Source organism: Pelophylax lessonae, assembly GCF_965119305.1.
Source record: "Pelophylax lessonae genome assembly, chromosome: 7".
In the NCBI taxonomy this organism is placed as follows: domain Eukaryota; kingdom Metazoa; phylum Chordata; class Amphibia; order Anura; family Ranidae; genus Pelophylax; species Pelophylax lessonae.
Window position 1 is genome coordinate 229,380,300 of NC_138774.1, and position 13,045 is coordinate 229,393,344.

The 13,045-nt window shown below is 48.2% G+C and overlaps 1 protein-coding gene across 1 annotated transcript in view; it reads left to right on the top strand.

Annotated features, from left to right (window-relative positions):
• Positions 1-13,045, top strand: part of ECM2 (extracellular matrix protein 2) — a 193,122-nt gene that overhangs the window by 56,981 nt on the left and 123,096 nt on the right. Inside the window, exon 5 of the mRNA XM_082263026.1 lies at positions 2,656-2,771. Within this exon, the coding sequence (XP_082119152.1) occupies positions 2,656-2,771 (116 nt within the window). The remainder of the gene's footprint in view (positions 1-2,655; positions 2,772-13,045) is intronic.

Sequence of the window (13,045 nt, forward strand, 5' to 3'; positions counted from 1 at the left end):
AGTTAAAGTGCACCAAGTACCACTTTCCATTGAATAAAGTGCATCCAAGTTCACATTTCCTCCTGTCTATTAAATTTCGGTAATAAGCCCCCCCATCATGTCTGGGAGGACTACAAGAAGAGGCAGATGTTCCCATGAGAGGGGGCCAGCAGTGTCAGTGTCCACAGGCAAAGGTGGACATGGTCTGTCCTCAGGCAGGGCATAATTTCCAGTGTTTAGTGATATTACCCATGCTATCCAGCCACAGCATGCAGAGGAATTGGTGGACTGGCTTACTAAACCATCCTCATCCTCCTTATCCTCTATCACCCCAACAGAAACTAGTGTGCACTCCTTCGCAACTGCCAGATCAGCTTATTCTGCCTCCTAGTCCACAGCTTCTGCTACCATAGCCTTAGCATCATGCATTGAGGAGTTAGCTGAGTTATTTGAAAACAGCCTCAGCCACTTGCTTCTTGACGATGCACAGGCATTGCTTGGTTCATTAACAGTACCTCTATACTATGGTTACGGTGTGAAGGCATCACCAACACCCAAATCCCAATTTTTCCTGCACCTGTTACTTCTATCCAAAGCCTGTGAAACAGACACCAGAATTTATCCAAAAAAATATCTAATCTTTTTCTGAGTGCATTAAATTGTGGCCTCATCATACAGACTGGCTCCCTAAGTTTAAAAATAAAGAAAGCTTTTAGGGAAAATGTAAATTTGTTTGCCTTTATAAATGTAATTTTTGCTGCACCAGGTTCTATACATGGTACAGATGACCCACTTTACAGGCAGACTAAGGGACCCCCAGGCACTATATTTAAAGGAATTTTTAATTTTTATTGTTTTACTTTAGGCACCAGTAAATTACTGCTGATTTAAAAATTATGTTTTTTACAAACTTTTTTTCATTGATAATGTCTCCCCAGGCGGTACCCAGACCCCCATACCCTTTGTATGCCCAATGACTTGCATCTAAGCCCTCAAAATGGGCACTGTTGGTTTTTCCAGTTTGTTCCCATAGACTTCAATGAATGAATCGCTATTCAGCTCTGACATTTGGTTATGTTGGTTATGTTGAGAGTTCTGGCCCGAACTGAAACGGGAGGTGTTCGGACCATCTCTAGTGGTCGGTGGAAATAATTTTTCTTAAATCGGTGGTCAAGGCACTGCCCCCTTACAATGATGATCACTGGTTCCATACCACCAGCACAGCCAAGGTATATTTGTGCCAGTACTATGCAGGAACCATCAGGCAGGATAGCAACCTGGGACAGCTCAAGGAACCTCTAGCAATCTGCAAAGGAACCCTATGATTCTATGGGACTGTGGTTGAGAAGGGCTGGTCTAGCTAATAAAAGCCACAGTGCTGAAAATTAAAGGCCTCGCAAAAGGTCAAGCATTGTAATTAGTGCAACTGTACCTAACAGGATCATTTAGAAAATTATAAATTATTCATCCTTTTTAATGGTCTTAATTTTATTTTAAATGGCTGTTTTAAATAGGAATAGCACCTAATCTCTGTGTCACGTACTCTGATTTTGCAATGGATTTAAAGATAAATTCTGTCAGAGCGAGCAAGAAAGTATTGTTTGTCCAAAGATTACTCATGTTATTTCCTCAGCCTGCAGCTCAGCACATTATAAACTTAAGATGGCCAAAGCTGCCTCTGATGTCAATCCAAAAGGATGTACTGATTATCTTCCTCAGGGTCAAAGGAAATGATACCCTTTTAATATACAGCAGCCAAGCTTTAAATGGCCAGTCTAGGTACCATAGAGACAGATGTTTGTCATTTATTAAAATTAAGTTCTGACATAGTTGGCTTTGCTCCTGGAAAGTGATTGAGTGACATTTGAAACTACTGATACTAATCCTATACATTCTGCCAACACCAATTACAATTTGTTGCAACTTTTCGAGCATAAATTTACATAGTTGCATAGTTAGTGCAGTCGTAAAAAGACACCAGTCCAAGTCTATCCAGTTCAACCAAAAAAAGGGGAAAAATTAATAATACAATTTCATATACACAATGCTGTACCAACAGTAGATCCAGCGGAAAGCAAAAAACCCCAGCAAAGCATGTCCCGGGGGGGGGGATGTGGTCAGTGGCAGTATCATCCCCCTACCAAATCATTGATGGTAATTAACAGCAGAGGAGCCCCCCGCCTCTGAATCATTAGGGCGTCAGTGGCATTAAAAAGTACTCCTCACCATTGTTTCACTATTTCTACTGTCAATCTACAAGATATGTCCTTTGACCCCCTCTAAAACTACCGTACCTCTGAAATACCCCCTGCCTATACATTGCACTAAATGCAACCTGTATAATGAACCATCTTAAGCTGACAATGTAATGGCTACCTCGTGTACATTGTATAATTGCCTCTTTATAATGTATTACATACTTTAGTTACCTGACTGCTAGTATAACCATTCATGTCATTCTTCAGGACCATTTACTACATGAACTTCTAAAACTGGTAACCTTGTGCATTTTAAATACAAGAACAATGGTAGAATACACTCTGTTATACATATATTATATTCTTACATCATGATGTAAGTGATATAATGTCTTTAATTTCATATTTGCTGAAATGCAGAAATTTGAGTATAGGTGATACACTGAATGCCCTAATATTTTTGTTTCATCCCCAACAGAAAACGAGATTTCCAAGCTTCCAGCTAGAGCCTTTGCAGGTCTACCTAACTTAGAGTGGCTGGATCTGAGCAAGAACAAACTCGATGACTCTGGCTTGGCTTTTGATGTTTTCAAAGTAAGAATATATTCTTGGTTGCTGACATATCACTGACATGACATGACAGAGAGAGTAAATTATAGTATATATAGAGCAACACTCAACCACCAGTCTGAGAAAAAGAGGAGAGAGAAAATAATTAGCAAATCTATTTCATAGGATTATGTGATGCCTACTTTGTATTTATGTATTTTGATGCAAGCTTTATGGGCAGGGGAGGACTGGGATCCTTTGGTCTGGGGGTAAACACAACCTTTCATGGTAGAGACAAATTTTTGCGGGCTAAAGAAAGTGAAAACAAGTGGGCCATGGTGCTGCATTGATTGGAGAGCATGACAAAAGGTGAGTGTTCCTTCAGGACCAGGATCAGCTTTCTTTGCAGCTCTCAGCATTTGGACATATGACATTTAAGAGCTGCAAAAGAAATTGGATCTGAAGGACACACTTGTCACGGACTTGGGGCTGCAGGAGAACCATTGCCCAGAGAACTCTACGTATAATGCATTTCTATGGGAAAGGCAGACAGTCTGAGGTGGCCATTTTCAATGATAATAGGATTAGCTCTACTGTCTGAGGTGGCCATTGTCTTTAATAATGGGAGTAGCCCTTATCTAATGGTTTTCTCTATAAATTTAGAGTGTTCTCTATGAAAACAGTCCTTCTGGTTTGCTCCAAAACTGGTGTTGCCTAGTTTTTTTGGGTAACTATAGCTACCGTATGTTTACTGTCCTGGTGTTTCAGAGCTTGGGAAGCAGCTTCTTGGCAGAGATACCCAGTTGGGGTGGCCGGAGTCCTTCACATTTGGTTGGCAGCGTTGAGATGCTTCCCTGTACCTGGAACATCTATATACCACAAACACACACATATATATATATATATATATATATATATATATATATAAAACGGAATTTTTGTAAAATCTTACCTGTAAAATTCCTTTCTCTGAGTCCTCCGACAGTCGCCGCCATCTTCATATTCGTCACAATGGGTATTAGACTTTTCTCCGTAGGAGTAGCTAGGCAACAGAATATGTCAATATTAAGGCTTTTAACATATCCCCATCCCAGGGGGTGGTCCCCTCAGTCTATACCCTCCTGCTTCCTGTTTCATACTTCAGTTTCAGTGGAATAGCAGTAGAGTACCCAAACCCCAAAAGAGGGGCGGGGGCGGCGACTGTCGGAGGACTCAGAGAAAGGAATTTTACAGGTAAGATTTTACAAAAATTCAGTTTTCTCTTACGTCCTCTGACAGTCGCCGCCATCTTCATATTCGTCACAATGGGGACGTCCCAAAGCAGTGCAAACATGAGGGGTGGGAAACGCAGCCGCGCCTAAAGGCAACGCAGTCTCCACATCAAAGAAAGTAACCTTACCAAAGGAAGGAAACCAGCTGGGCAACATGAGAAAAAACTTGCTCAACGGGAGCAATAACCCAGGAAAAAAACAAATAACCCAGGGATAAAAAGAAATCCCAAACAGCCCAAAGGTCCAAAACAAGGGACCCTAAGGAACCGCCGCACTAAGAACCTTGCGGCCAAAGGAAGCATCTGCCGATGCTTGAAACTCCACTCTATAAAACAGAGTGAAGGCGTTCACGGTCGACCAAGTCGCCGCCCTACACACCTGGGCCACAGAAGCCCCATGACGACAGGCCCAAGACGTACTCAGAGATCTGGCAGAGTGCGCCTACACAGGCATAGGGGAAACTGTTCCCTGCAAAGCATAGGCCGGTTCAATGGCCTGTCCGAACCAATTGGCGACGGCAGAAGCCGACGCCGCTACGCCCTTCCGAGGACCCCCGGAAGGACAAACAAGAATCCGACATGCGAAAAGATTCAGACGATTGTAGGGAAATCCTAATCGCCCGAACAACATCCAAGGAGTGCAACTCCACCTCCTTCGGATGCTTAGACTTCGCGCAAGGCGAAGGCAAGACAATGTCCTCATCGAGGCGAAATTCCGAAACCCTCTTCGGAAAAAAAGAAGGGCTAGGTCGCAAGACCACCTTAACCAAGTGAGTGACCAGATACGGACATCTGCAGGACAAGCAGCCAGCTCCGACACTCAGCGAGCCGAAGTGATCGCCACCCAAAAAGGTGACCTTCTTGGACAACATAGACAACGAGATCTACCTGATCCGTTCAAAAGGACCATGTTGTAACACGGACAGAACAAGATTCCAGTCCCAAGGAGGCAGAGGCACCCTCCTAGGAGGGACCAGATGCCCCTGAACAAAAGTGCCAACCAAGGAGTTAGATGCCCTAGGACGTTGAAAGATAACGGCCATCGCAGACACCTGACCCTCGATCGTAGCCAGTGCCAAACGCTGGCAACACCTTTTCGAAGGAAGGACAACACCCTAGACACCGAGTACGGGCGAGGTGAAAACCCCCTGGACTCACACCAGGCAAAATAGGCCTTCCAAGTATGGTAATAGACCTTCCCCGAGGAAAATTTCCTCGCGTCGATCAAAGTGTGAATGACCTTAGGGGAGAGACCCCCATCCCTCAGGACCTCGGTCTCAACAGCCAGGCCGTCAAAGCCAGCGACTGTAAAGCAGAATGCAATATCCGCCCTTGATACCGGAGATCTTCTCGAAGAGGCAGACGCCACGGGGCGTCGACCGCCAAATGCACGAGGTCTGCATACCAGGACCGGCGAGGCCAGTCCGGTGCCACAAGAAACACTGTGTTCTGGTTCCGAGTTCAACCTGCGAAGGAACCTGGACAGCCATTGAAACGGTGAAAACGCATACATCAGTCGGTACTGATGCCACGGAGCTACCAACGCGTCTGCCCGAGGATCGCGCGGCCTTGCCACAAAGCCTTTTCACCTTGCTGTTCAGACGAGACGCGAACAGGTCTACCTCCGGAAGACCCCACTTCGCGCACCACATCTGGAAGACATCCGGGTGGAAGGACCATTCCCCCTGGTCCGGGGACTGGCGGCTTCAGATAATCCGCCTGCCAGTTCTCCACCCCCGGAATGTGAACCGCCGATATCGCCGGGACGCGTGTCTCGGCCCAAGACAGAATGTCGGCCACTTCCCGAGCCGCTCGGGCTCTCTAGGTGCCCCCTTGGCGATTGACGAAAGCCACCGCCGTGGCATTGTCCGTCTGCACCCGAACCAGGCAGCCCTGTAGCCCGTCCGGCCAACGTTGAAGGCAGAGATTCACCGCACGCAATTCCAGAATGTTGATCGGAAGGGAGGAAACCTCCTCCGACCAAGTTCCCTGGGCGGACAGAACGCCCAGAACACCACCCCAGCCCAACAGGCTGGCATCCGAGGTGACCACCGTCCATGAGAGAGGACGAAAAGACTTGCCCACCGACACCGCCGGGGACTGGAGCCACCACAGAAGATCTCTTCTGGTGCGATGGCCCAACGAAATCTGGAGATCCAGAGATTGCGGTCGCCCGTCCCACCTGGACAGAATCTCCGCTTGGAGACCCCGCGTGTGAAACTGGACGAAGGGAATCGCCTCGAAAGCCGAGACCATCAATCCCAGACATCTCAAGCACGTCCGGAGTGACGAGCACGGAACGTCCCTAAGGGACCTGACTTCTTCCTGAAGAGTCCTGAGTTTGTCGTCTGGTAGGAAGATCTTCGCCCGGACCGAGTCCAGAATCATTCCCAGGTAGGGAAGACGAATCGACGGACACAGCGTCGACTTTGGAAAATCATCGTCCAACCAAACTCCTGTAGAGTCAGCATCGTGATGGACAGGTCCTCCTCCAGACCCTGGCTGGTCGCAGACCGAACCAGAATATCTTCCAGATACCCCAGGACAGAGATGCCCTGGGCTTTCAACAAACCAGAAACCGGTGCAAGCACCCTGGCGAAAAACCGTGGAGCCGAAGCGAGACCGAAAGGTAACGCCACGAATTGGAGTGATCCTCCGCAATGGCGAATCGAAGGTACCTCGGCGACCCTCGAAAAACGGGATGTGAAGGCACGCATCCTTCAAGTCGATGGAAGCCATGAATTCCCCCGGAACCAGGGCAGCCACCACCGACCGCAGGGATTCCATGCGGAACTTGCGAACCCGCAAAAAGCGGTTCAGAGCCTGTAAGTCCAGAATTGGACGTACCCTGCCCTCCTTCCTGGGCACAGTGAACAGAGTGGAAGAGAAACCCCCAAAATCTGTCCCGAGGAGGCACCGGAACCACCTGAGGGAAAAAATCTGCTCTCCAGCCGAGAGAGAAAACTCGATCTTGTAGCCAGAACGAACGATTTCCTGAACCCACCTGTCCCGAACACGGGCCAACCAGGGTTGAAGAAAAACCGAGCAAGCGTCCCCCCACCTTTAGAACTCGGTGAGGACGCCCCTGCAGGCCGCATTGTTATGGGCAGCGGGTCCGGACTGGCAGGACTTCTGGTAACCTGACCACGGCTTCTTTTGGGAGCCTTGACCATTGAACAGCTTGCCCTTATAGTGCGCCCGAAAGGCACGAAAGGACCCCCGAAAGGGCCTAAAAGAAGCATGCTTCTTACCATGAGCAACCTTAGCCTTGCGGGATCGGGGCAAGAGCGTGCTCTTACCACCCGTGATCCCCTTTATCAGTGTATCCAAGGATTCTCCAAAAAGGCGAGATCCATCATAGGGCAGGTTGGCGGCGAGACAACACCGCCACACTGTGTACACGTGCAGCCAACGGTACTATATCCAAGTCCGCATCACACAAATACATGACACCCTGATGGATTTGATCCACCAAATCCAATGTCGCCGGTGAGGCTGAATCAGCCACCAGGACGCGCCTGAGTACCTGCGTCCAATTCGCAACAGCCTGGGCTGTCATAAGCGAAGCAAATAGAGCCTTTAGCATAGAACCCGTAATAGAGTAAGTATGACGGGCAAGAGACTCCAGTCTCCTGTCCGCAGCATCCCGGAACACCGGGGTGTCCTCTGCAGGAATCGCAGTGGACTTATTCAAAACCGCCACCGTGTGATCCACCGGAGGTGGCGCACACCACCGCTCATCAGTAGCGGGCGTGAAAGGATACCGCAGCCTGAACCTACTTGGTACAGCAAAGGGCTCGCGTACATTGCGCCATTGTCCCTTAACAGCGCACTGAAAATCATCAGTGCAAGAAAAGACCTGCGATGTCATGCGTCTTTTCTGCGTCCCATAAGCTGCCAGGGCAGCAGGAGGACATGGTTCATCCTGTAAACGCAGTGTTTGCTTGATAAAAGCAATCAATTCATCCATGAGTGTAAGCTCTTCAGGCGAGCCAGGGGGAGAATTATCCACCCCTTCTACCTCAGCCTCCACCTCAGACCCCACAAGATCCAGGGAGGAACGGGACCCCGATAAGGAGACCCCAGCTATAGCAGCCCCATCACCATCACCCTCTGATCAGAGGAGATTGAAACTCTGGGTCATTTTGTGGATCGAGCAGCCACAAGCATTTGCACCTGAGCAGCAATGTTAGCCACAACCGCAGCCAAAATCCCCCCCTGGGGGGGAAACAGCAGTCCCTTGGTCACCCACCAAAGTGGTAGGAAATTTGCTTTCCTGAGAATCCATTGCCCCAATACCATGCCGGAGAATAAAGGGTTAACAGCCCCTTAAACAAGCGCGGCGAGCGCTGCCCACCGCACACACACACTAACACAATTTTGACCCCCACAGGGAGAAAAAACTCAACTCAGGCAAGGAAATAGGGACAGGGAGGTAAAAACCTGTAAAGACCACCGCTGCTGCTGCTGCTGCCTCGATCGGTGCGCCCAGGGAAAGGAAGCGATGCAACACAGGGCGCTCTATGAAAGCCTATGGAAGGCTACAAGAAAATGGCCGCCCGCAGTGAGACCATGCGGCCGGAGTGAGCGCTGCCAAAATGGCGCCGTTTGGCGCCGAAAACGCAGCTCCTCCACCTCAGTGAAGTGGAGAAAACACACCAAAGTATTAAAACATGGCGGACCGCCGCAGCGGTCGCTGTAATGTGCCCCAAACATGAAATAAACATGCCCCACAGCACACAGCCGTTCACACATTCACAGTCTGACACAGATAGTGCAGCACATCCCCCCCTCCTCGCAGCCCACAGCATGCAGCCAGAGAGATAGGGAACTTAACAGTGTGAACACAGGCAGGGTAACACAGTCCCAGACTGACACCCCCCAGACAGACAGGTCCCCACACAGATACACTTACCTCCTAGATGGCGTGGGGGACCCGCACAGGCGAACAAGCCACTGCACATGTGACAGGGAGAGTCGCATCCAGGACGCAGCAAAAATGGGGTTGAGAAACCGCACAGCGTCCAGTGAGGTAGCCACCTCACCATAGCATCCCTGCACCGAACAGGGATGGGTCGTTCATTGCGCCAGGAACGTTACCTGGCTGAACGCTCGATGGCAGGCTGGGAAGCCACTGACCCACAACCTGCTAACAGGGGGATCAGCCCAAGACCCAGCCCGCACGAATCCTCTTCATCAGAAGAACTAACTAACGATGACAAAAATAACAGCTAAGTAAAGAGAGAGAAAAAACTCAAACAAAAATCAAAAAAGAAGAGAAAGGCTGAGACAAAATGCCCCAGCATAGAGACATCCAGCTACTCCTGACAAGCTAGACATTGAAACTGAAGTATGAAACAGGAAGCAGGAGGGTATAGACTGAGGGGACCACCCCCTGGGGTGGGGATATGTTAAAAGCCTTAATATTGACATATTCTGTTGCCTAGCTACTCCTACGGAGCAAAGTCTAATACCCATTGTGACGAATATGAAGATGGCGGCGACTGACGGAGGACGTAAGAGAAATATATATATATACCACCAACGGGACCTTCTACAATGGAGCTTTGCGACTCCAGTCTTAGGAAAATCACACTCAAGGATCTGCTGGAATCAAGAGAGCCAGCAACAGGTCAAAGGCCACCCTAATTGCCAAGTTGATGGAGAGTGAATAGGCCAGCGACCGAAGCAGAGGCCCAGTTATGGAGGTGTCCAGGATGTCCGAGCTCCAGTGAGAGATCCAGTGGCATCTGGTGCTCTACAGTACCACTCCCCCACAAGAGGTGATCACCCAAATAATTGCAGACATGATCTGTCTGAAAATGCTTGAGGTCCAGAAGGAGATCAGGGGGTACTGCAACTGCAGAATGGGGTGGCCAAAAACTTCCCTACGCAGTGTTCCGACACTTCCAGGATGGGTTGGAGGAAATCGACAGGTATCTACATGTCTTTGAGAGCCAGTGCAGTCTCTAGGGAATCAATGGAACTGCCTGGGTCACCAATCCTCATCAGCAAGCTGTCTGGTCGAGCACTGGATGCTTTTGAAGCCATACCTGCGGAAGACAAAAAAAAGACTACGGGCGGGTCAAGGAGCGGCTGCTGGCAAGATACTAAACCCATACAGGTAATGGGTTTGGCGCTGCTCTTGTGTGTCTATATAGTGTTAAAGCAAATAATACACCATAAAGTGGTAAAATTCATATACTGTGCTTCATAAAAGAAATTAGTGCTAAAAAAATATATATACCAAATAGTGAAAAATTATTAAAGTGCTTGTGCCCAGTGTACAATGCTCCAATCACATTTAAAACATCAATAGAACAATATAACAAAAATTCAAATAAAGTGACCAGGTAAAATGATCAGTGCTCCATGTGAAAAGTCTTTATATGGTAAGCGATAGTCCTTCCGTTAATCCAACATTCCAATCATCATGTCTCAACACTACAAATACTTATATTATAGCCAATATTTGTTGATGTTGCAGCAAAAGGGAGTTACGGCAATAGCATGCACTGTGCTGGGTGTCTCCACATGTGCCCCCCTTGTGTTGCCTCACTCACCAGAAAGCTTTCCCCTCAGTGGGGTAACAAGTGTTCACAGCTCCACCTGGCTGTATATGGAATTCCAGGACCAGCCCTAGGATGTTTTTCTTTCACATTAAATCCAGTCCCCAGCAGTCTCAATCATGCATGTTAATGGTAAATACAAGCTCCAAAGTGTGATACCGTAAATCAAAATTTATTAATGTAGCACCTTCCTAGGTAGGTGCTAGTGAGAGAGTATAATTTTTGGCTCTGTTTGCCTATCAGAGGAGCAGTAGGCAAATCTATATTGCTCTCTGCTTATTAGAGAGCAGGATCTGTTAGTGAGGTCTGCTCATTGTGCTCAGTATGTGCTTTATTATGTCAAGAGAGTGTTTCACACTGGTCCAATAGGGAGGCATGTTGGAGGATACCTGACAAATGAATGCATAGACTTTGATACAGTCCTGGTGATTGGCAGTGGTAAGTTGCCTCAGTGCATTCTGGGATACTGTAGAAAAGCCAGGAGCACATGTGCTGCTAGGTCTTTGGCTGGAGAGCCGAGTCCCGGAGATCGAGTGGCGGCTGCCTCCTCCTGTAGCAGTGGCACGTGGCCTCACTGAGGGCCAGAGGAATGGAGCTGAACCCAGAGGTCCAGGAGAGCTGACTGAGGGGGGGAGACACTGGAGACCCTAGAAAAACAGTATCGTGAGTTACAATGGCTTATGTCAAGGGGCCTGACCTGAGGGGGGAACTTCAAGAGTAGGATAGTCAGTGGACGGGTGTCAGCAGTCAAGAGAGAGGATGCTGAGGAGCATGTCCTGAAGATAATCAATAGTTCACCAAGTCGTCTTATGAAAGAGACTTAATTTAAATTCACCTTTAGTGGCAGGGTGAAACAACAGCCTAGCTGTACATGAAGATAGAAGTCCTTCAACATTGTGCATAGTTAATTCGGAGTATCCCACTATTCCCTTCTCCTATCCCTAATTCATAATAAAATCCAAAAACAACTACATACCCCTGGACTGATTATTGGATGAGCCAAAGAGGAAAAGTGAGAGACTGTGCATGTCAAGGTTGTTAATGGTAACTCAGGGGGACCCTTAAGTGTGAAATCTGGCAGTCCTCAAGGGGGCAGTGCTACATTAAGTTAAACAGAATTGTACTTACATTATCGTAAAATCTTTCAGCATAAAAAAATCAGAAAGTCTGGGACGCGATGCTCTCCACGGACCCAAAAGCTGGAAGTGATGCAATGATGCTATGGCTCCGCCCTAAGTGGCGGCAGAGGCCATAGCATCATTGCATCACTTTCGGCTTTGAGTATGTACAATGGGCACAGTCACTGGGCACAAGCACTTTAATAATTTTTCACTATTTGGGATATATTTTTAATTTTTTTTATCACTAATTTCTATTATGAAACACAGTTAATGAATTTTACCACTTTATGGCATATTATTTGCTTTAATACCATATAGACACGCAAGCGCAGCGCCAAACCCATTACATGCTGACCGCCCGGCAGGCTGGAGCGGCTTCGGCGGTTTGCGGGAGCACTCCTGGGGGGCGCGTGCGCATCTGCCCCCATTAGGAAACAGGGAAGCCAATCCATGGGCCGGAGGCCGCAATTGCTGCCGGGCACCCATGATCGCTCTCCCCGCTGAGGGAGAATGTAAACACAGCAGACCGTTGTTCTTTCTGGAATGAACACCAAGTGCCTGTGATCCTCCTGTTTAGGATCACAGATCTTTAGTAAAAAAAAAAAAAAAAGACATAAATCTTTCCCCTACTTTGTAGACACGATAACTTTTATGCAAACCAATCAAAATACACTTATTCAGATTTTTTTTTACCAAAAATATGTAGCAGAATACAAATTGGCCTAAAAGGATGTAAAAATTTGATTTTTAAATGTGTCCAGTGCTACCCACATAAGGGACATCAGACACGGTCTTTTTGGAAGCGTGGTCAGCCAACCAGCTTTTCAGCCAAATAACGCCGCAGCTCCGACCGCAGACAGCCGTGCGACCAAGGGAGCCTCTTCCAAGGCCGCGTCACACAGGTACATAACGGTCTGGGTCACTTGATCCACCATGTCAGGGGCAGTCGGAGAGGCCGATTCCGCCACCAGGGTACGCCGAAGCACCTTGGACCATGCCGTGACAGCCCGAGAAACCATCACCGATGCAAACACAGGTTTGAGCAGGGAGCCCGCCACCAAGTACATGGTGGCGGGAAAGCGTCTCCATACGCCTATCTGCTGGATCCTTGAACACCGGGGAGTCCTCCACAGGCATCAAGGTGGATTTATTCAACCTGGAAACAGTGTGGTCCACCTTGGGTGACCCCATCCAACGCTTGTCTACAGGATCCACAAAGGGATAACGGTAGTTAAACCGCTTAAGCACTACCAGCATATGTTTGATGCGACGCCATTGGTCGTTCACTATTTCGTGAAACTCCTCGGGGCAGGGGAAAACCTGACCCAACTTCTGGGCTTTGCAGAACCCGAAGGCAGC